Source organism: Gastrolobium bilobum, unplaced genomic scaffold, assembly GCF_033153095.1.
Source record: "Gastrolobium bilobum isolate Gb01-03AN ecotype WA unplaced genomic scaffold, APGP_CSIRO_Gbil_v1 utg9450, whole genome shotgun sequence".
Taxonomy (NCBI): domain Eukaryota; kingdom Viridiplantae; phylum Streptophyta; class Magnoliopsida; order Fabales; family Fabaceae; genus Gastrolobium; species Gastrolobium bilobum.
The window spans coordinates 104135-127881 of record NW_026895118.1 but is presented as its reverse complement, the minus strand read 5'-3'; the positions used below and the strand labels follow the sequence as shown (position 1 = coordinate 127881).

Below are 23747 nucleotides of genomic sequence, written 5' to 3'. Positions count from 1 at the left end.
TTGCATCTGCTTCATACTTAATGCCTTCATTAAGGCTTGTGGTATTGCCACGATCACGAAATTAGGCAATTCTGAGACAGAGTACCTATTTCCCTAAAAAAAACATTTAAAATGGATGTTCCAAATATACTTGCATCAAGACAATTCTGGAGGCGTATTTATCTTGCATTATCGTATAATATAGCTGCAAGCATAAATTTCTATATCCAACATGATATTGCATTCTTCCATGCCCAAGTAGGTTAAACGGATAATGCTTTGTAAATTTGACGTTTAGCAAAATGGTTTTGTTAGTGTGCCTTTTTATATGATACTGCCACGATTGGGGGAATATGCAGATTATTAAACGATCAATGCCAAACTAGGCAGACCACCTACAGTTACAAAACCGAAGTGCTGATGGCATGGCATAGCGAAAACAGTTTAAAAATAAAAATAGTACGTGGTGTATCCATAAACAAAATACCACTTCAAATCAGCTTAGTAATCATCACCCTTCGATATAACTTCTTTGCATGTTGGTCGGAGTAGGATTGTATGTTCAAACTGTGAGACATAGCTTCCTTTCACGTCACATAGAGGAGGATAAGACTGCAAGGAGGAGGAAAGAATAGAGGAGAAATTAATCCTTCACAAGCATCATTTCAAACAGTGAACTTGAAAGTAAGAGAACAAGAGGAATGCTAAATTAAAGATAAAAGCTTACATCTAACTTTGATGTAAAACATGAAGAATAACCTAAGAAGCATGAATACACCATTTTGGTGCTGTGTTGAGTATCGGACATGTGTGTCTAACACAAATACTTGTACGACAACTAACATGTGCCAATGTGTCCAATTTACAAAAATTCAGCTGACAACTCAGACTTGGCCATTTAAAATTTGAAAAAAGATACACATATTTTTTCTCTTATATATACATGACTAGTTCTAATATGGCAAGTTTGTTTAAGAATTGTTTTGACAAATATCAATAGAAATGATGCTACATGCATTTTTGGGAGGGGCTTACAAAATAGCAATTATTGATCCATTATAAATGACATATTGTGTCACGTGCTTGTATCAGTATTATTGTCTATGCTTCATAGCGAAAACAGATGTAAAAACTAAATGTATAGTCCTAAAGGGACGTGTATGTCAAGTTTGTCAACCAAGTTAAAAGTTACTGGATGATAAGGTTTAGACAATAAATAGCTTAATCTATGTTCAAAAAATTTAAGGACAACATAAAATCTTGTTAACCAGAACTTCATGTCTGCATTGAAATGTAAGCTGCTAGCCATTTGGTGTAAAAATATTGGACTAGAACTAACGGAAGTCAAGCCAATGAAAGCTATCAATAATTAACACACAGGCTACAGTTCACAGCTACCAAACACTCTGAAAGACCATTTTTTTCACATTACAACATTTATTCAACTTTCTAATTTTTAAAAATCTTTATATCCACAAAATTTGTTGGTGTTTGTAATTCCTAAAACGTACCTGAACAATGCCAGAGTCACACAAGTTTTTCAATGCCATTAAGTATTTAGTCTCTCCTAGGCGATCTAAATACCGTCTACAAAAGGCCAACGTAGAGAAGTTCTTATTAATAGTTGCTAACAGTTGCTTAGCTCTAGGCAATCTCAGCGGGATATGACCAACGTCAAAATTTTTCATGTAGTGGCTGCACTCCAGGTCTTCTCGTACGTATCCTTTCCCTGAACATAACATTTAATGACCAATTCCATCATGCATTATAAAAGCCAATATAACAATGTCCAACACCGAAAAAACCTATTACCAGTTGATGCAAAGGTTTCAATAGCAAAAAATTCACCCTCTTCCATCTTTGTCTGTTCTCCTCCTTTCACAATTGGAACTGATTTTCCAGCATGGATTTGGTAGCGGCCTATGCTGTGTCCATTCAAATTCCTTATACTTTTGACTGCAATAATATTCCCATTGCAAAATATATCACTCTAATGATATATAGATTGTGATAAATGAAGATATGACAAAAGGTTTGGGCATAAATTGAGATGGTTTAGGCATCTTCTTGGAAGATCCCTAGATGCTCCAACAAGATAAGAAGTTTGCTACCAAGGGCCGAACACAAAGGAAGTGGTTGGCCAAAACTTGACTGGGAAAAAACAATAAAACAAGCCTTAATGGAGTAGGCAATAAATTGGCATACGGTTGTCTCAGGGCAAAGTGGAGGAAAGCCATGAATATTGGGGAAGGGTAGGCTCATAATTTCCTATGTTCCGGACGATCTTTTCTAGTTTTTTTTCCCTATATTTATTCGTATGTATGTATTTGTTTTTAATTTTATTTTTTATCTTTATTTTTTTCCCTTTAATCTTTTCTTACTTTCTATTTGGGTTCATCAACCATGGATCCTAATTAATTTGGAAAAAGGGTGATATTGATGTTGAATATGCATACAAATATCATAAATTATAAGATGGGTAGGAAAATAATTCTTTAGCCGTTTTCACTTCTCTCAAGCCTATATATTGACAAAATCAAGGCGTTAATAGCTATGAACATCCCAATTTCATTTGATGACAATGAGATGTAAATTTTATATTTGTTCCATTCCTAAAATTCAATGTATGCATACAAATATAGATGGAGAGATTTATGAAGCAAATAAAATTAACAAAATAAATCAGCATAAACATCCCAACAACCATCATACCTTGGTACACCTTCCCATTAATCTCAACCTCATAAGACTCCATGACCTCTTGAATGGCGGCACCAACATCACAAAGCCGCACATCGATTCCAGCTTCCTGGACAGTAAGCCACAACATTTTGGAGGAACCAGCAAATTACAACATGATCTAAGTGGTGCATAACCAAAACATCACTGCTCCCAGAACAATAAAAAAAACTTGTTTGTTCATTATTTCAGATCAATAAAACTTTTATGATAAACCCACGCATATATAAAGACATAAACGTATGTGAACACAAAAAACATAAACACAGATAAAGGAGCTATATTGCAAACACACGAGTCATTTCTACTGTTAACATCAAGTAAGATAGAAAGACTGTACAATGTCAAAGACCCCTCTAATTCTTTGAATCCAACAAACAACATTATTTTTTCTTTTTATATTTGGATAGAAATAAAATTTTGCTAGAGAAAAAAGGCCAAGTACAGCTACATAGAAGATAAGATATTTTCCAAACAGATAAAAAAATAAAGAAACACATCAACATCAATACTATCAACACCTTTATCCCAAACTAGTTGGAGATGAACCCAGATTAAAAGTACAAAAAGATTGAGGGAAAAAGTATAAAAATAAAATTTAAAAAATATATATTTTACATTATCCATTAAAAAAAATAGCAAAATACAATTACAAGGAAAAATAAATTAACCTACAGTGAAAATAAAGATACATAATAGGACAAAAAGAATGAAAAAAAATAAAGAAAAATGAATTCAAATCAAGAATAATCTCCTAGGACCTTAGAAATGGCATCTCACTCGAACCAGCCACGCACTGAACACCACAGAGCCATAAAAATAATACTATCATATGACAAGTTCAAGGGCAAAGACACATATAACATCCACGTGTATATCGATTTAGAATCTTTGGGGCAGAATTGCAATTTCCGAAAATATAGGGGCAGAAGCGTAAATAATAAGAACTGGAGGACTGAAGTGAATTTTAAAAAAATTCTTAAGCCATGATCAAGTGTGAGGTTCATCATGACAATATACACACAAGCTTTTATCAGCCGTTTGATAAAAAAATCCATGGATGCATGCGAGGGTGCATCATCAATACTATACTTTTGCGTGTATTCAAGTTATGTGTGTGAGAGAGAGAGAGAGAGAGAGAAAATGTGATCTTAGATCTGAATCAGTAATGTATATTGTAAAAACTGAATAACAAGATACAGTGTGCTCAATATATAAAGCGGAGAATGTTGACTCAACAGCTGAGTCAGATGAAGCTAACTAACAAACTTATAACAGCACTATAACAGATTAATGGGGGGAATCTATACATGCAAGCTTATGATAAATTGCTGTGACAGTAATACAAGACTACAAGAACCCTAAGTTTGGTTCGCAACTCAGCAAAACAACTAGGGGGGAGAGCCTTGTTAAGTGTGTCTACAGGCTTATCAGAAGCAGGAATGAGATACAATGAGATCTTGAGCAAGCACCCTCTCCCGGACAAAAAATATATCTAATTCCATGCGTTTGGTTCTGGCATGCAATACATGATTGTGAAAAAGAGCAATGGTGCTCAGGTTATAAGGAAGGACCTGCAACTCACGGAGAAGGGAATGTATCCGCAGAATCTCAACACAAGTGAGGGACACAGGTTATAAGGAAGGACCTGTCAAACTAGGCCCTAGGTGCCTGTTTTAGCCCATATACGGTTTTGTGGAGCTTACACACCAAGCTTTTATCTGAACGTTCAAAACCAGGGCGCAAACTCATATAAACAACCTCTTGTAAATCCCCATTTCGAAAGGCATTGTTTATGTCAAGCTGTCTAATGGTCCAAGCATGTGTAAGAGCTAATGTGAGCATAATCTGAATTGTGACAGGTCCGACCACGGGTGAGAAAGTTTCATTATAGTTAAAACCTGCTTGTTGATGAAACCCCTTGGTCACAACACATGCCTTGCACTTATTAATCGTGCCATCAGGGTTCTCCTTCACTTTAAAAACCCACTTGCACCCAATAGCTTTCTTGTTAGGAGGCAAAGACACATGAGTCCATGTATTGTTAGTCATAAGAGCATTATATTCAAGTTTATTGAGGCTGAGAATAAGAGTATGTTGGTAGATCAGTAGAATTAGAAGAAGATTAAGGACTAGAAGTTGAAGAAAAGGGACTAGAATGTGATTGCAATGATGTTGTAGGAACAATATTGAGAGAGGGAGAATCAATATGATGATCAGATTGTAAAGGAGGAAAGGAAGACAGAGACTGATGTTGAGTAGAGGAAGAAGCAGGAATATTTGTAAAGAGATTAGACTGAGTTTGTGACAGAGACAAAGTTATCAAATGCGGATTGCGGCATGTCGCGGCCAATCCCGAAAAACGCTATAGCGGGTTGCGGTTGCAGAAATAGCAGAATAGATATATGACAAAAATAATGACCAAAAAAAACATTTTTTTAAAGGCAGAGATAGCTTAAGTGACCGAGAGAGACGCTAATAGACTAAAAAACCCTTAAAAATTTTCTGTTACACATTTAAATTTAGGACAAAATTGACATTTTGCCTTATGACAGCAATATGGCTGCGATTTGGCCACAAATGCGATCGCAATTGCCGCTATTGCGTTCCAGTGCGGTGTGGCGCAATTTCTTGCGGCGAGGCACCGTAACACCTATACGGCACCGCTCGCGGCGCTATTGCGGCGCAATTAACTACTATGGAAAGAGAACCTTGTAAGAGAAGAATCAACTAAAGGATAAGATAAGACAGGAAGTTGAGCTGGAACAGGTACCATAGGAATGGGATCAAACTTAGAATCAACCCAAGAAGGATAGGGATACTTGATTTCATTGACTAACACATCTTTTGAAATGTATGTCCTTCCTTCTTTATTCCAGCAGATATATCCCTTGTGGCTAGTTAAATCTGAACTCCTATTTGTGTGATTCACTCAAATCAGGAATCCTTCTACAAGTAAGATTGCCGACAGTACAAGAAGTAACAATCGGGAGGGTCTTAGTGGTCCACACAGTATTAGCGCTAATCTTCTAATCAAAAATCTTTCCACAAGTAAGATTGCCGAGAGTCCAGGAAGAAACAATTCAGAGTGTCTTAGGCAGTTGTCTTGGGCGAGGATAGGAAATCAAAATGGTTGTGTTTTAATTGTGATGAGAATTTTCATCCTGGTCATGTTTGTAAACATCGCCAATTGCAATTGTTGATTATGGGAGAAGAATTGGATGAAAAGGGCCAGAGAATTCAAACTGAAGACCTTGGCTAACTTTGAGAATACTTGGGAAGATCCAACAATTCTTACAATAAACTTTCTGGAATTTCACCTTCACCTCTAGGACAAGGTGAAAGCTTTAGGAGGGAGTATTGTTGGACAACCAAAACCTACTTAGGTTTATTACTTTATTTGAGGAGACAATAAAGGGGAAATAAACCATCTCAACTACTACCTTAAGGAAATGGGAAGGCGGCTATGAAATAACTGCTTGATAATGGAGGCAGAAGTTTCTGCAGAGTGGTTATAGCAGTTATGGGTCTATAAATATAAGTAGGAAACTGTAATTTGGGAGAGGAGGAACTAAGTCAAAAAGTTAGGAGAAAAAAGATAGAACATGCCTCTCGAATGCATGCTTTTGTAAATCTATGTACTGTAAAAATAACTCCCCGTTAAACCCGACTAGCGAGTGTGTGGTGGAGGCAATCCTTGTACGTAACCTTACCCTTACATAATTGCAAAGTTGCTATTTCCTGGATTCGTCATTGAATATATTTAGAAGATGTCTCAGAGATTTATGATTTAGAGGAATAATTCTAATTTAGTTTGTGTTACTGTTCTACTTCTATCTATTGTGTATTGAGTTTTCTATCCAGGTCAAAAAGAAGGAAAAGGAAAATGAGTAAATGATGCCTAGTTAAAGCTTTGATTGCAATGGAAGAATGGATTTAGGAAGGATCTTTGTCTAGATATTTGCTATGATGGAGCTATTACATGTGTAAAAGTCTATGCTTCTGCCATTTTGTGTAGTTAATTCAAGTAAACTTGTATGATCCGAAAAACTTATGATGTAATTAAGGATGGATGCAAGTGTTTTGCAAGAATGGATGGAGTGAAGTTTTTTGAACGTTTTACAGCATTTGCACCGAGAGTCCACTTGGATAAAGGATCTGGACTCTAAAAAAAAAAAAAATTAGAAGTACATGTAAAGATTTAGACTATTGCCTAATCTTTATATTTCAAGGGATATGAACTAATGGTTAGACATTCTGTAATCTTGTTTTAACTATACCATGAATTTGATAGACAACTATACTGAGTGAAGATGGGTAATGGGAATCAAATCTAGAACTGAAGAGGTTGTGAGATTAGAGTATTGTAAAAGGTAAATTCCACTGCATAATTGGTTCTGTCCATTGAATACTCCCTGGTAGGTATTTGAATCCTCTATTGTGATTAGTGGAGTATTCAAATACTTTTCAAGAAGTATCCGAATACTTCCCTATTCAGAATGAAAAATAATGAAATGGAAGCATAATCTGACCTGTTAAGGGTGATTACGGAAAACAGCTTGCTAAGTTAAGATGCTCTTGAGATAAGGAAGATGCTCTAACTCCTAATAAAATGGATTTAGGGCTGATTAAACATGTTCTGTACCGGAGTAAGTTGAAATACCTTCCTTATAATGAGTTGGAAAATTTGGCAGTAAGATTTGGATAATAATGGCCCTCCATAACGAAAATTACCATCGTTATTTTTATTTTTATTTTGAGATGGTTCCTTGAGCAGTTATGATTGTGCGTATGGTGTGTTATTAAGAATAGCGAATACCCCTGATGGCCTCTATGAACTGCATACTATTATCTTTGTAAGGAATTAATTTAGGCATTCAAATGATGTTATCACTGCACTTGAGAACATGAGATATAACATATCAGTGCACACAGGGCATTACAACACACCCTTAAAGATGCAAGCATTATGATTTATGACATTATTAATTGAACATATAGTGCAGCTACATGATGTGATACTCCTGTCTTGATGTGAATGAAAACCAACCTGCCATAGGATTAAGCATTTATCTAGAAGGTACCTTGATACCCGTATTGGTGGCTTCACGGGAAGCTTCAAGCAGAGGATCAAACATTGGGTTGAATGCCACCGTAAAAGCACAGTCAACAATATATCCTACACACAATATTCATGACAAGAGGTTAAACAGAGTAATATTAAAATAAATACCCCAATTACTAAAACTATTCCAATAATCCAATATTAGATAAAAAAAATTCCTCGATATTACCGTCTACATGGGTGCCAAAATCTAATTTCATCACATCATCATACTGAAGTATAGTCTTATCTCCCGAATTTGGGGTCCAGTGAGCAGCGACCCTGGAGGAAAAGAGTTTCATTTAAGAAAATAATTATAGGAAGAAACCACAAAACAACCACCAAAGCCTTTTCCCACACTAGGTGGGTTTGGTTACATGAATCAAACGATGCTTCTGTGTTATTTGAAAACCAAATCTTCGTAGAGGCCATTTAAATCTAAATCCTTTTTTAATGGTTTCACTAAGAGTTTTTTTTTCTTGGTCTCCTCTATGTCTAATTATTTGGCAATCCTTCATCTGATCAACTCTCTTAACTGAGGTTTCAATTGGTCTTCTACATGTCCAAACCATTTGAGGCACAGTACTATCATCCTTTCCTCAATAGTTGTCATTCCTACTGTAAAGAACCTTGGGATACACCACCCCAAAAGCTAGCTCAAAGGGTGGGAGTGCCCAAGGCCTTATAAACTCCACATTAGTTGCACATACAACCAATGTGGGACTATATATCTCAACACGCCCCCTCACACAAGAGCCCATTGGGCTTGAAGAGTGGACAATGCAACAGGCCCAGCCTACCTGTGCTAAGAAACGCCACAAGAGAAAGTGAGGGGGCGGCGAGGCTCTGATACCATGTAAAGAACCAATGTGGGACTATATAGTCCCACATTGGTTGTATGTGCAACTAATGTGGAGTTTATAAGGCCTTGGGCACTCCCACCCTTTGAGCTAGCTTTTGGGGTGGTGTATCCCAAGTTTCTTTACATGGTATCAGAGCCTCGCCGCCTCCCACTTTCTCTTGTGGTGTTTCTTAGCACAGGTAGGCTGGGCCTGTTGCATTGTCCACTCTTCAAGCCCAATGGGCTCTTGTGTGAGGGGGCGTGTTGAGATATATAGTCCCACATTAGTTGTATGTGCAACTAATGTGGCCTTTATAAGGCTTTGGGCACTCCCACCCTTAGAGCTAGCTTTTGGGGTGGTGTATCCCAAGGTTCTTTACACCTACTTTCCCTCTGATACATTCATTCATGATCTTGTTTTTTTCTTATATGACCACTCAACCAAAGCAACATTCTCATCTTTTCAACACTTATGCTCCTGCTGACCCTTTTATTGCCCAACATTTAGTACCATAAAGCAAGAAACCGCAACACATAAAAGAAAAATAGAACACCAAAGTATAGTGTGTTACCAATTTAAAGAGCATCCTGTGGGGAATGCAATGCCTGCTTGCAGGCCATCCTCTGATATTAGCTTACGAACAGTGTTCTCCAATGTTTCACATAAGTCAGTCATCAGCATTCCAGGCTTTAAAATGCTTCTTATATATTTGCGAACCTACTTAAACATAAATAAACTCAAGTATATACACTGCATAACTTTTATGACACCAAGCTTTATCAAAGCACAAATGTACTCTTCAACAACTCTTCATTTGAATGTAAAAGAAAAAGAGATGAAACAAATAGAGAGTTAAACACGAGGAAAATAAGACATTCTTTCCTCATGTAGAAATGTAACGGAAGTTCGAGGAATGCAAATGCCAAGACAACTAATTCCAAGTTTGATACTAACATTGAAACATATTACTAATATCTTTTAACCACTGTAAAATAGGTGATTTGATTTGCATTGAACCCAAATTTCTCTGAATGTTCTCTCCAAATTTTGGTTGAATGAAAAATAGGGGGTCAGACCCACATTAATTTTTCCTTCACTTTCCACTCTTCATTTCCTCCTGCCTATCCAAACAATGTAGTGATAATCTAGTTCAATTTTCTTTCCCCAATACTGGCCATCAAAACAAAGTGTTAATGCTGGAAAGTAACAACCAAAAACGCAACCTGACGATGAACTTCTGCTGCTCGACGAACTGAATTATATATAGGTTTCTGAAGGCGCTCCAGCTCTCTCTTCTCCTCTGATGTAGTTCTCCATAGGTTACTGGCATATAGATCCCAACATAAATACATAGATATTTGTAAATTTACACAGAATGTGGAAAAAAATAATGAGATATGGGAAAAGCAAAAAAATTAAAATAGAAGACAATAAATAAATAAATACATCAGTGGAAACATGAGACCCAAGTAGTTATTAATGGCGTTCGTCACTGCATGCGTTTCATTTAGGCACACCTTTGTTTGGCAAGTAAGTGGTAGGTCCACTCACATGTCTCTTTTGCAAAATGGAGTTGGTCGTTAAATCAATCTTCCAATAGAATGTTATACAACCCAAACACAATGGACAAAGGTTTCAAGGAAAATGAAACATAAATTGTATTGATTTAAGGTGAATCAATAATAACTCAGCCATTACAGTACATGATATTGACCCTACAATATGTGTGACAGAAACTGAAATAATGAAAGGAAAAATACAAGAGAAAATGAAAAGATAGTTTCTGCTTCTTTCCTTCATCTTGTTTTATCGAATTGTATCAGATTGCTTTCTTCTTTCATTTGGTTTCTGATGGAACCCAGAAAAATATAGCACTGATTTCATTAACAATGGAGGCATAGCCTCTTTTTACATACACTAATACAAAGATAAAATGTAGAAAATAAATCCCAAGAGACCTCAACTTCCCCTCACAGCCAACACACCTAGGCTACAAGAGTTCCCTAGAGGACCCCAAATTCTCCACTAACCAATTCTCAATTCATGCCTCCAGAAACCTTATCCTAAATATCTATATATACTAATCCTAACTAATGATAACCAATGGGCTTGGATATTTAGTGAAGGCCCATCAGTTCCATTCAGATTTGAGGTGGATCTCTACTATTTCCATTTCTCTCCAACATTCTTATAATTCTAGGAATTACATTTTTTTTTCCCAAAATCATAATGATACTTAAGCTTTGGAATCATAATCTCTTTGGGTGGAACCTATTTGCAGTCATAGTAGTTAATGGTGGAATGCAGCTTGGAACAGCCACATCCAAAAGCTAAAGCAGCATAGCAGGTCGCACTGCAGCCGTTACAGCGATGATATCAGCTACAATAAAAAGCTCAAAAAATTTGTAAAATACATAATTATGCTTAAATACATTATTGGACAAAACAAATATACCAAATATTTTTCTTATAGTCCCTCTGAAATTTGGACTTTGGTTTGTCTCCTTTTTTAAAAAAAAAAAAGCGAACACTTTTGATAAATGCCATTATCATAAATCTGTTAAGTGCTTACGTGTCAAACAGACTGCCAAACTTTGTCAAGTGTCTTACTGTCTTGTACCATCAACGTAAATATGCCAAATTTTAGTTTTAGTCCGTCTAAAATTAGGGCTTTGTTTTTTGTCTCCCTTTTATTAAAAAAAAAAAAAAAACTATTGGTTCTTGTTACATTCCAACTCCCTCAATCATCTTCTTTCCCCCTTTCTCTCTTCTGCAAACGTTCATGGACCTCTAAGTGAACATGAAGGGAGAGCCAGAGTCCACAATGGACCTGCCGTGGTTAGACACCAAGCAATAGCATAATCATTTGAGCCTACCTGCGATTGTATCAACTCTGGCCAGTGGTTGAACCCGACAGTTCCGGCAGGTTGATATACAAAAAAGTTGGCATTGGTTTGCAGTCTTGGCAGCGTGATTGGACATTGGACCGGAAATCCACCCAAATTTTGGGTTCTTAGAACCTGTGAACTTGGAAGAGGAGTTCTTGAGAATGAACTTGGGGATTTTGGTAGGGTTGTTGTTTGTGAAAGGAGTTACATTTGAAATATAGATAATGAAAGGAGCAAAAGCAGCATCCCAGGTCCTAAATCAAAAGGAAAATTTGTGGTGGAGTTCCTAATTTTAGGTCAATGGAATAGCCTCCATTGCATTTTGGCCTTGACATGGAGAGAATTAACGTGGGGTTTGCAATGCTTTATGTGATAGGCTCTAGACAATAAATGTGTGGAGAATAGACAAAATCATCCGACGACACAAAAACCATTGGACTTATCTATGCGACCATCTGAAAAATCCTCCTTAGCAAGAATCGAGTGGAGAATTTTAGCAGGATTTTGGTGCCAGATTGCTATGGCACTGGTGGGCCCATTGTGGACTTTGGCTCCACCTTCACATTCACGAAGAGGCCCAAGAACTTTTACAAAAGAGAGACAGGGGAACAAGATGACTGGGGGAGGGAATATGTCAGAGACCAAAAGTCCTCACTTTTGAGAACACAAACCAAAACCCAAAACTTTGAGAGGACCTAAACTAAAATTTGGTATATTTATTGAAAGATACTAGACACGTGGGAAAGGTGGGTGGGTTGGTCACAAGACTAAAAAAATAGCACATAATTGATATTTTTAAAACTTTATTACTATCAATATTAGCATAGCTTAGATACTTTAAATACATTTACTGTGTTGTAGTAGATTACTCTTGCTACTGCTGTCATAGTAGATTATTTCCCTTCACTACTCAGTTAGTTTGTTTCTCTTTCTGTTACTTAATCAGTTAGATTGCTGACTCATCAATGACTCAGATTTCTATGCAATTCCTTTTCTCTCAACTCTTTCTCTCACTTTCTTGCATTTTCTTGAGTTTTCCTACAATGGAGCTATTTTAATATGGTATCAGAGCCCTCTCACAGGGCCTGATCCATACACTATCCCCTAAACCATGTCTTCTGCATCCAATTCCGATTCAAAAGCAGCTCAGCCAATCTTTTTTGGAATCAAATTGTAGATCCAATCATAACTTCTCACCAGCTTCAAAGATTCCTTGTGAATCCAAAAATTCCTTTGAAGTATGATTCAGAGGAAGATCGTGAAAATGATGTACTGAGCATGGCTTATACAGACTGGATAACGCAAGATCAAATGTTATTGACGTGGTTGCTGTCCACTATCTCGGAACAGGTAGTTAATGATATTCTTCCTGTTAAGCATTCATTTGAAGCTTGTGAGAATGTTCACAAACTCTTTCATGGAGTTATGAAATCTCGAGCTAGACAACTCAGATCCGAGTTAAAGACGATGAAGAAAGGAACAAAGAGCGCAAAAGAATATTTGACCAGAATCAAAACGATCTGTGATTCCTTGAAGTCTATTGGAAGCCCTGTCACAATTGAAGAACACAGAAACGATTCTTGAAGGACTTTCATCTGAATACACTCCTTTTGTAATGATGGTACATGGTAGAGACAAAGCATACTCCGTTGAAGACATTGGAGTTGAGCTAATGAGTCATGAACAACTTTTAATTAAACAAAACGAATAGTTGTTGGCTGAAGGACCTCAGATAAACCTGACCCAACCAAGGTAGTCAAGATCGCGATTTTACTTAAGATCGGAAGGGAGTGGCAAGATCGTAAATCGTGGGATCGGCACGGATCGTAAAAATCTTACTTTTTTAATTTTAGTAATAATAAAAAATATTTATGCATATAAAATAATATTTAACTCACAACTTGATTCATAAAAGATAATTCAATCTTCAAATAAAAATATATAGCATTCAAAATAACATTAAATTCACAACTTGAGTCCTAAAAGACAATTCAAAGAAAACTTCAAAGCATTCAAAACATAATCATCATCTAGCATGGCATTTTTCAATTGCCAAACCACCACAAACTTAATGGACAGAACAGAAATACAGAGCAAAAAAAAGTAATAATAATAATTTTATTAGAAAAAAAATAAAAGAGAAGATGAAAAACAAAATAGGAATTTAACAAACAAAAATAAAAATGAATAAAAACAAACAGCCACACAAACAGAAAATGCAGTAATAATACACTAATAAGTAATAATAATAGCAAATAAAAAATAACAGTGAATCAAAAAAATTAAGAGAATTAAAGAAACATGGAATAACAGTGAATAAACTTTGAAATAAAACAAATAAGAAAGAAAATAATAGATAAAAAACACATAAAGTTCATAGCGAAAAAAAAATTGAAGCAAATAAAAGAAACCAGCATAGGCTCACCAAAGAATAATAGATAAAAAAACATAAAAAGTTAAGAGAAAAAAAAAAAAAAAAAAGCAAATAAAAAAGGGTTATTTACTTATTACTGACAGCGAATAAAAGAGCAAAACAAAGACCCAGACAGTGAAAGTGAAACAGCTTACAAAAAAGAACCTGGAGCTGTTGGGTTGAGCGAAAGTGAAACAGAAAAAAAACGGCGAAAGTGTTGTCTCTCTCGATCTGTTTTTTGAGCTGAGGAGGAGCTGTTTGTAACTTTGGCATGTATTAGGGCTTTGTAAATGGGCCGTTGGGTCTTTTATTTGTCAAAACCCATTTCAGAAGTTGGGTCAAGTGGGTCAAAAACCGGGTAAACGGATTTATTGAATCGGGTCAAAAAAATTTGCAAGATCGACGATCTCAAATGATCTTACGATTTTATGAGTTTCCCCAACGATTTTGATCGATCTTGCTCAAATACGATCCTGGATCCGATTCAGATCGTTTTTTGCTGAAAAAATTGTAAAATCGGAGATTTTGCGATTTAAATCGCGATTTTGACTACCACGGACCCAACGCGTTCAGGTCTCACAGAAGCCTAGTTCAAATGAAGAAGATGACTGTTTCTGAAACCAGAAAACAGAGTCGAACAGAGCAAGCAAATTTTCAACAATATAACACCTTCCATAGCCAGAACAAAGGGAGAGGCAAATCTGGCATGACTAATTGTGGAAGAGGATGAGGTAACAGAACAAATGTTCATTGCCAACTCTGCTACAAATTTGGCCATGATGTGAGAGATTGTTGGCATAGGTTTGAAGAAAATTTCATTCCAAACCTACCTCCACCACAAAATACAACATTTCCACATTTCTTCGTTCAACAACAGCCTCAAGCAACAAGGACTTTCCAATATGTCAGACCACAGAACCAGCCTCAAGCCTATATTACTTCTTCATCCAACCTGCCATCAACATCTAACTCTGCTCCTATGGTTGAATGGCTACATGACTCTGGAGCATCGAGTCATGTGACTGGAATCTTCAAAACATCATCCAAGGCCAACAACTGAGTGGTACAGACCATGTTCTAATACGAAATGGTCAAGGTTTGCCTATCACTACCATTGGTTCCTCATCCTTTCTCTCTCCTTTTGATTCTAATACGGAATCTTCTTCCTCATCCTTAAAAACTTGCTATTAGTTCCTTCAATCACTAAGAATATGATTAGTGTTAGCAAATTTTCTAACGACAACTCATTTTTCTTTGAGTTTCACCCTGATGTTTGTTTTGTAAAATGTCAGGATTCACATAAAACTCTTCTTCAAGGTGTTGTTGGAAATGATGGACTCTACTACTTTCCAGATCTGAAACTCCTCAAAGATCATTCCTCTTTAACAAATAATACTTGTAACAAAGACTCTGCCAATGTAGTCAATCACAATGTTAATACTAGTACTCAATGTCCTAGTGTTGTAGTTGTTGATACTCATAGTAGTGATTGTAATTCTTCCGGTTCTTTGTATTCTCTGTGGCACTGTCGTTTGGAACACCCACATTTTGATTCTCTCAAAAGTATAGTCAAGTCTTTTAATATAAACATCAGCAATAAAATAAGAGAATTCTGTTCTTCTTGTTGCGCCAAATCTCACAGACTACATGCTCCACCTTCAAATCAGTATATGCTGAACCATTTACTCTAGTTTACACTTTACAGTAACGTGTGGGGTCCTTCACCATTAAAATCCACCCTTGGTAACCTGTACTATATCTCTTTTGTTGATGCACATACTCGTTATACATGGCTCTATCCAATAAGTTAAAAATCAGATGCCATAACCATCTTTAAACAGTTCCATAACATGATCACAAACCAGTTCCAACTACCCCTCAAAGCTATACAAACAGACTGGGGTGGCGAATATAGGATCTTTACTCAATACTTGAACTTACATGGTATAACACATCGTGTCACTTGTCCTCACACACACCATCAAAATGGTGTAATTGAGAGAAAGCACTGTCATATTGTTGAAACTGACCTGTCACTCTTGGCTCAATCATCCCTTCCAATGCAATATTGGGACTATGCATTTACTACTGCATCTTACCTCATAAACAGGCTTCCTTCATCAGCCATTAATTTTGAGAATCCTCACACTAAATTGTACAAACACCAGCTTGATTACAACCTTCTCAAAAAATTTGGTTGTGCATGCCTCCCTTTTTTCAGGCCATACAATAAAAATAAATTAGAGTTCAGATCAAAAGAATGTATCTTTCTTGGTTATTCACCAAATCATAAGGGATATCTTTGTTTGAGTCCAGATGGTAGGGTATTCATATCCAAAGATGTGTTGATTAACGAATATAGGTTTCCCTTCAAAGAATGGCATGACAACAAGTCCCATCCTAATACTCTGTTTACCTCCCAAATGTCCATGTCTATGTCTGTGCCTATATCAGTGTTACCTCAATCTGTTTCCTCATCAGATCACAACATTACTCCTAATAATCCTATAACTGCTATATCTCCTACAACAACTCATAGTCCTCAGCATGTCACCAGTCCTTTACCAACTCCACATGATCTGTCTCCAACAAACTCTCCCACTGATCCTCCTTCACACAGTTCTAATAACTCAATGCCAACAAATAGTGCTCCACAGCCTTCTAGTACCTCAAATTCTGCAACACAACATTCTCCTACAACTGATTTGTCTTCATTTGTCTCTCAGTCCTCTCCATCATCAGTTCAATACTCCAACAGCCCTAGTTCTAGCTCTAGTGCAGAGTCATCTCATTCTGAATATACTCCATCAGGTTCCTTGAGTTCTCCTTCACCACCCACTCCATTGCCACAAGGTCTAAAACCTTGGCTAGAAATCTGGTTCTACTTACCCACACTGAGCCTACCGCTGTCAAGCAAGCCTTGGCCAGCCCTCAATGGCTCCAGGCAATGGAATCTGAATATAATGCTTTGCAAACTAATAAAACTTAGTCTCTTGTTTCCTTACCACTCGGCAGGAAAGCTATTGGGTGTAAATGGGTGTTTAAGGTGAAAGAAAACCCAGATGGCAGTATCAACAACTAGAAGGCAAGATTGGTAGCAAAGAGATTTCATCGAAGGCCAGGTTTTGATTATAATGAAACTTTTTCCCCGGTTGTAAAACTTGTTACTGTTCGGGCTGTACTCACTATTGCTCTCACCTATGGTTGGTCTCTAAGACAACTTGATATTAACAATGCTTTCCTAAATGGGGACCTAGAGGAAGAAGTATATATGATCCAGCCACCTGGTTTTGAATCTGGAGATAAGTCCCTAGTCTGTAAATTAAACACACTATATGGCCTTAAACAGGCCCCAAGGGCCTAGTTTAATAAACTCAAAGAATATGTCTTGTCTTTTGGTTTTCAAGCTAGTACGTGTGATCCTTCTTTGTTCATCTACAAGACTGGACACATGAGATTGCACATGCTTGAGTATGTAGATGATATCATCATTACTGGCAATAATGCCACTTTCGTTCAGATTTTTATTTCACAACTCAATTCTACTTTTGCACTAAAGGATCTAGGAAACTTGGACTACGTTCTAGGGATTAAAGTCAAGAAAATCTCCTCTGGCTCCTTGTTGCTTAGTCAGTCAAAATATATCAGAGACCTTCTCTCTCGGGTTAATATGCTTGAAGCCAAGCCCATTTCAACTCCTATGCCTTCAGGAGCAAATTATCGAGATTTGGTAGTAACATTTTTGAAGATCCGCATTTGTATAGATCAGTGGTGGGAGTGGTGGGAGCACTGCAGTATGCAACCATAACAAGGCCAGAAATTGCCTTCCCTATCAATAAGGTATGTCAGTTCATGAGCCAACCTTTGGTGGATCATTGGAAGGCAGTCAAACGCATCTTGAGGTATCTTCAACGCACCGTAACTTTTGGACTTCATTTCCAACCAGTCACATCAGCTTCTCGCTCCTTTCCCCCCACTGCCTTTTGTGATGCTGATTGGGGGAGTGACCCTGATGATAGGAGGTCCACTTCAAGTGCTGGCGTCTTTCTTGGACCAAATTTGATCTCTTGGTGGTCAAAGAATCAATCCTTGTGGCTAGGTCTATAGCAGAAGCAGAATACAGGAGCATGGCCCTTGTATGTGCTAAGATACTATGGATTAAGTCTGTATTTCAGGAGCTGCAGCTGTCCTTATCTGTTCCACAGATTCTTTGTGACAATCTAAGTGTTGTTGCTATAGCACATAATCCCATTCTTCATGCTCGAACCAAACACCTTGAGTTAGACTTGCACTTTCTCCGTGAAAGAGTTGTTGCCAAAGATATCTTGGTTTCTCACATTCCTGCAACAAAACAACTAGCTGGTACATTTACAAAGCATCTGCCTCTTGTGCCCTTCACTGACTTTCGCACAAAGCTCAGAGTTTTGGACTCAGCCTGCCTTGTCCAACCCTGCTAAGCTTGAGGGGGAGTATTAGCGTAGCTTAGTTAGTTTAAATTTATTTACTACGTTGTGGTAGATTACTCTTGCTACTGTTTTCATAGCAGATTATTTACCTTCACTACTCAGTTAGTTTGTTTCTCTTTTTGTTGCTTAATCAGTTAGATTGTTGACTCATCAAAGAGCCAGCCTTAGCTCTATATATAGAGCTAGTCTTCCTTTACACAGTGTATTACTCATTCTCTCAGATTCATGAATAAAATGATTTCTCTGCAATTCCTTTTCTCTCAACTCTTTCTCTCATTTTCTTTAATTTTCTTGAGTTTTCCTACAATGGAGCTATTTTAATCATCAGTAAACAACAAGAGTCCATTAGAAAAAAAAAACTTAAATAGCAACAAGTCTAACAAGCATAACCATATACAAAAGTACAGGACCAAATTATAGATGCTGTATGAGAAATGGTGGATGGATCATGAGTGAGGCTGGTTGAATGCAAAGCAGAGATGGGTCATCAGTCATGGATGAAAAATGTTGGCTGTATTGAAGATGTGAAGATGAAAAGTGTAAAGAGAGACCTAGAAATCCAAGGCCCCCTCCAAGGATGAAGTCTTTCATTCCTCTTTTGTCAATTCTGAGGTTCTGGGAGAAGTATAGATGGGTACCAAATTATGCAGCTGCCTCCCTTATTTCTTAGCCTTTTTATGGTGCTAAGCTTAGCTATTGCTATTTCAGAGGGGTTTATTTGACAGGCAAGCTTTGGTTAGTCAAATGTGCTTCCTCTGTTATGGCATTTCTTTCTTTTTCTTTATGAATATTAAGAAAATAAAAGAAAAAGAAAAACAGGGGAATTCACTTTACTCAAATTCAAATTCAAACTGAATTTGCAAGGAAAATGTCGGTTATTGCTGAAATTTGTTCACCATCAACTTACTCGTCTTTGTACTGCTGAATTTCACCTTCAGGAAAATCTCCAGACAGGAAAAGGTCAAGAACAGGTATTGACGGAGGATCAGTCTGCTCAAGGAGTTCTTTCTTTTTCCTGACCACACAACGATAAAATCATAACTTCAGAAAAAAATTCACAATTAGGAGAATAATCATTATGTTATAACTTATAAGAAGTCCTCACTTGCTTTTGGCTTTCTTCTTTTTCTTCTTTGAAACTTCTGTCAAAAGAGCAAAATGCATTCAAATTTAACCAACAATATAGCAGGTATATAATAGTAATACTACTTGCCCAGAATAAATAGTTAAAAAATAAAACATCACAAATTCACAGACACTGATTATAACAGCATCACTAAAGCGGTTTAATGTTCCTAAATAGAAAAATGGTTATACGAGATGATGTGGATAATTACTAGTGATCCTATTTTAGAAAAAAGAGAGAAGCAAGGAAAACACAAGCTTGGGGAGTATGGTTGTTAAAATCTCGATTTATCATTACGATTTTATGTTTTTACGATTTTTTTTTTTATCAAAACGATTTTATCAATATTCCAAATGCTTTTACGATTTTACGATTTTTTTACATTACGATTTTACATTTTACGATTTTTTAATCCCCTTCCGATTTTACTTAAAATCTCAATTTTAACAACATTGTTGGGGAGCATAAAGTATTGGTCAAAAGAGAAAATCCCAAAACAATGAACATGAAAAAAATGCAGCAAGGATGCTTCATCTCGCTGCACGTTAGAAATAGCAACCACCTTCAAATAGTCCAGAGCAAAACACCAAAGAGAAGCCACAAGCATAATCCTAGCCCATCACATGTTTAGGAACAAGACACACTTGAATATGCAGGCAATTCAGTTTCAAGCGATGGACCATAGAATAGCAAAAAAGAACACCATGCTTATCTTGGTCTCCTTTTTCTTGATGAAATGAAACCTTAAGATTGTGTCATTAGAAACTGCTCCAATGCATAAGGACACACCCAGTAATTTGCAAGAACTTCAAATAACTTATTCCATAAGAAAGTAGCCACCTAAAAATCCAAACATATATAGGCACCTATTTTTACAATTACATATACCATATGCGTGAGGAGAATAGCTGTGAGAGGTATTTAGGCAATATGTAATTTGAATTGATCATTTTTAGTAATGCAATCGAGTTTATCTTTCAAAATGGGCTTACCAAGAAGGGATCTGTTACGATCCATTTGCAAGGTATGAAGTGTGAGGTTTATATGGACTTTGGACTCTCCTACCTTACAAGCTAGATTTGGGGTGAGGTTCTCCCAAGGTTCACATCATTTGGTATTAGAGCTTTCCACTATGTCTCCCAGTTACGATCGAGCAACACGACTGGTGAGACTGGCATTGTAGTGTTTGCCCAAGGCTAGTAAAAAGTTAGCACCAAGCCAGGCTACGTGGGCGCCGGGACTATGAAGCGTGGTGGGATGTTAAGATTCAAATGCAAAGTATGGGGCTTGGAGTCCCACATTGGAAACACAAGGTTTTGATGTGGGGTTTATATAGACTTTGGGCTCTCCTACCTTACGAGCTAGCTTCAGGGATGAGGCTCTCCCAAAGTCCGTTTTAGGATCAGTTCCCAATTAGGACAATATCTCAAAGTGGCTCAAAGGTATGAGAAGATCATAAGGAAATTATTTTGGTCTAATTGGGGTGATTAGAAAAAGACCATATTTTTTATAAGGAGCCAAGCTGGATTTTGGGAATTTTGTTTCCAAAAACATTGCTCGAGTGGCTAAATAGCTATGTTCCTTTCCTTTATAATATACTTATTTTGGAACAAATATGGGTTAAACCAAAATGGATACAAGAAAAGCTAGCAACACACTGACACTCGTTTTTCAACGCTCTATTATAAAGTGTTAGCCCCACTAAATAACTTACCCACTCTCTATTAGTGGGGCTAGCATGGGATTTCACCTACTCTTTTTTTTTGATAAAAAAATTATTTATTCTCTAAAAAATTAGCATCAACATGTCCGAATAATAGGCTACAAGAAATATTAGTGTTGCATAAATTCATAATTGCATTCAATCTTAACCAACCCTCATGATCTGCTCCAAGAATAAACCATCCATATACTTTTGTTCACGATCTCATATACTAATAAGATAATGTAGTTTATTACTTCAAGCCTTTACCATTTAAATATAAGTTAGCACATTAAGTCCATATATATTTCTCTTTGATAACACGAGGGGACAATTAGGAAAAAAAAGTGAAAGAGCTACAAGAAATTGTGGTATGTTTTCTAAGTCCCACTTGCCATAGGATATAAGAGGAATTGTAGCATGTTTAGAAAATGATTATTTTGGGGAAATATTCACTTTTTTAAAAAGCAATCTTAGAAAGCTTTTTGGTTAAAAGAATCATGGTCAACAAAATAATCAAATCCGAATACGCTCTTCAGTGCCAATTCACTCAAATAAGTTGGGGATTCAAAGCTCCAACAAAAAAGCCTTAATCCAATATTTAAAGCATGTTGGGTTTTGATTATATATATAGACGTGTGTGTATGTGTGTGTGTCGCGTGTAAGATTATTTGATTTAAGCTATAACCTTACAGAACAAAATCTACGAACATTCAATTGAAATTTTACAAAAATGCTACATTTGAAAAAAGGAATTATAACTAATTAGGAGGCAGCTGCAAGAGATAAATCCTAATACTGGAGAAAAATGCACTTTCCTTTTCCAAGCAAAAGAGAATATTTGTATTGTTGGATTTTGCTATTTAGAATATCTAGCAAAAGGACAAGTGAAAAGGAAACATAGGGGAAAAAGAAAAATTGAGTTTACTTACAAAAGAAATGAAAAGGGACTGATATACTTCTTCTCAACAATAGTTCTTTGCTCACCAATTATGACCATGTCAAATGGCAATTTAGTATTTATATTGGCTAAATTCATTTGCACATAATACATTCCATTAAGCTGTAATGGACATATGCATAACATAATTATTACCTTTACTGTCATCTCCCTCTATTTGTGATGGTGGGGAAAGCTCAGCGGTCCCTTCTAGACAACTTGGAGATTCTGAAGCTCCATTTTCTTCCAGCAGAGCGTTTGAATGAGAATTTCCCTCTGCCATGAAAGAAGACCTGCATGCATGATAAAATTACAAAGTGTTCGTTTACAAACAACCCAAAGTAAAATAATCACAGAAAGAATAGTTCATCCAGGGGGACGCATGGTATTGTTTGATGGGGATCATGGCCTTTCATACTTTCTCTTTTACATGTAATAAGTAATGGTATTGATATAGATTATACGTTGAATTGCTGACACATTAATTATATTTTAACTAATAATGGTCTTCCTTGCATTTCACATCACATGCTCATTCAATTTCATAATCTTTCCCACCTAATCACATAAAGAGAGAAAGCATCAATCATTTGTAGAGGATGATAGAACAGTAGAAGAATTCAAAAAACGTAAAGTGCCTCCACTTTATAACAGAATAATGCAACAGTGCAACATAATCATAAAAGTTCTATTAATTTTGACCCACAGCTCTGCTATTCATCCACTATTCCCTTTAACAGTTCAACAATTTATAGTTCTATTTTTCTTCAATTAATTCCGTAAACAATTTGCACTTAAGCCCCCAACAAAGTCCTTCTACCTCCGCCCTGAGCCCTAAACCCCTAAAAAGAAAAAAGAAAAACATCTCAGGTAAGTCAATATTAGATTCAAAATTGCAAAGTGGTAAACTACTGCTCGATATTTTCTCAGTAGGAGCAGATGGTAGCATGATCACATGGGTAAGACGGCGAAACATAGCATAAAACATAAAATATTACCCAGCTGATATGCACAGTGACTTTGCTGTATTCTGACGAGAAAGGGGATGAGTAATACTTGGTCACTTGGCGAGAGACAGCGTGGTAGCTGACCTGTCGAACCGAAGGATGAAATTTCACAAAGAAGCACTTCAGGACCAGACAGAGCGAGAGGAGAAAAGAAGGCGAGCAAGGGCAAAGGAGCCCACGACCACGCGAGGCTGTCACTCCGGCTCGAGCGGCGATAGGCACCCGACAGCGTCAGAACTCAATACAAACTCAACCTAACAAAGATTGAATCTGGGTTAGCTGTCTAGGGCACGGAAAAGGATGTAACATGGGCACTTGAGTTGGGCTGGGCTGGTCGCAAAATTTGGGTTGCTAAAGAGTCTCGTGAATTCGGCTTGTTCGAATTCTGTTTTTTAAAATATTTTTTTTCAGAAAAAAAATATAAAAAAATTATTTTATAAAGTCTATATTGTAAAAATAGTTCTAAAAGATATAATTATTTTTTAGTTTTGAAAATCAAAATTAAAGAATATGCCAAGGTTATTTTTATTTTTTGTTTTGA

At 36.7% G+C, this 23747-nt stretch overlaps 1 protein-coding gene across 4 annotated transcripts; it reads right to left on the bottom strand.

The window, feature by feature from the left end:
- Positions 1 to 225: 225 nt before the first annotated feature.
- On the bottom strand, positions 226 to 23465 carry LOC133313628 (methionine aminopeptidase 2B-like). 4 transcript variants are annotated; one of them, XM_061515177.1, is made up of 13 exons: positions 23198 to 23465; positions 22356 to 22492; positions 19537 to 19573; positions 19339 to 19446; positions 9888 to 9987; positions 9236 to 9381; positions 8013 to 8104; positions 7803 to 7897; positions 2692 to 2788; positions 1792 to 1935; positions 1491 to 1708; positions 467 to 591; positions 232 to 374 (listed from the first exon to the last, which is right to left on the bottom strand). In XM_061515177.1, the coding sequence occupies exons 2-12, from the start codon at positions 22480 to 22482 to the stop codon at positions 481 to 483; spliced, it is 1275 nt and encodes a 424-aa protein (XP_061371161.1). In that variant the 5' UTR covers positions 22483 to 22492; positions 23198 to 23465; the 3' UTR covers positions 232 to 374; positions 467 to 480. The 4 variants fall into 4 exon arrangements, with proteins under 4 accessions (XP_061371211.1, XP_061371035.1, XP_061371100.1 ...); XM_061515227.1 differs by having other exon boundaries at positions 226 to 591; positions 19537 to 19570; XM_061515051.1 differs by having other exon boundaries at positions 227 to 591.
- Positions 23466 to 23747: the final 282 nt, after the last annotated feature.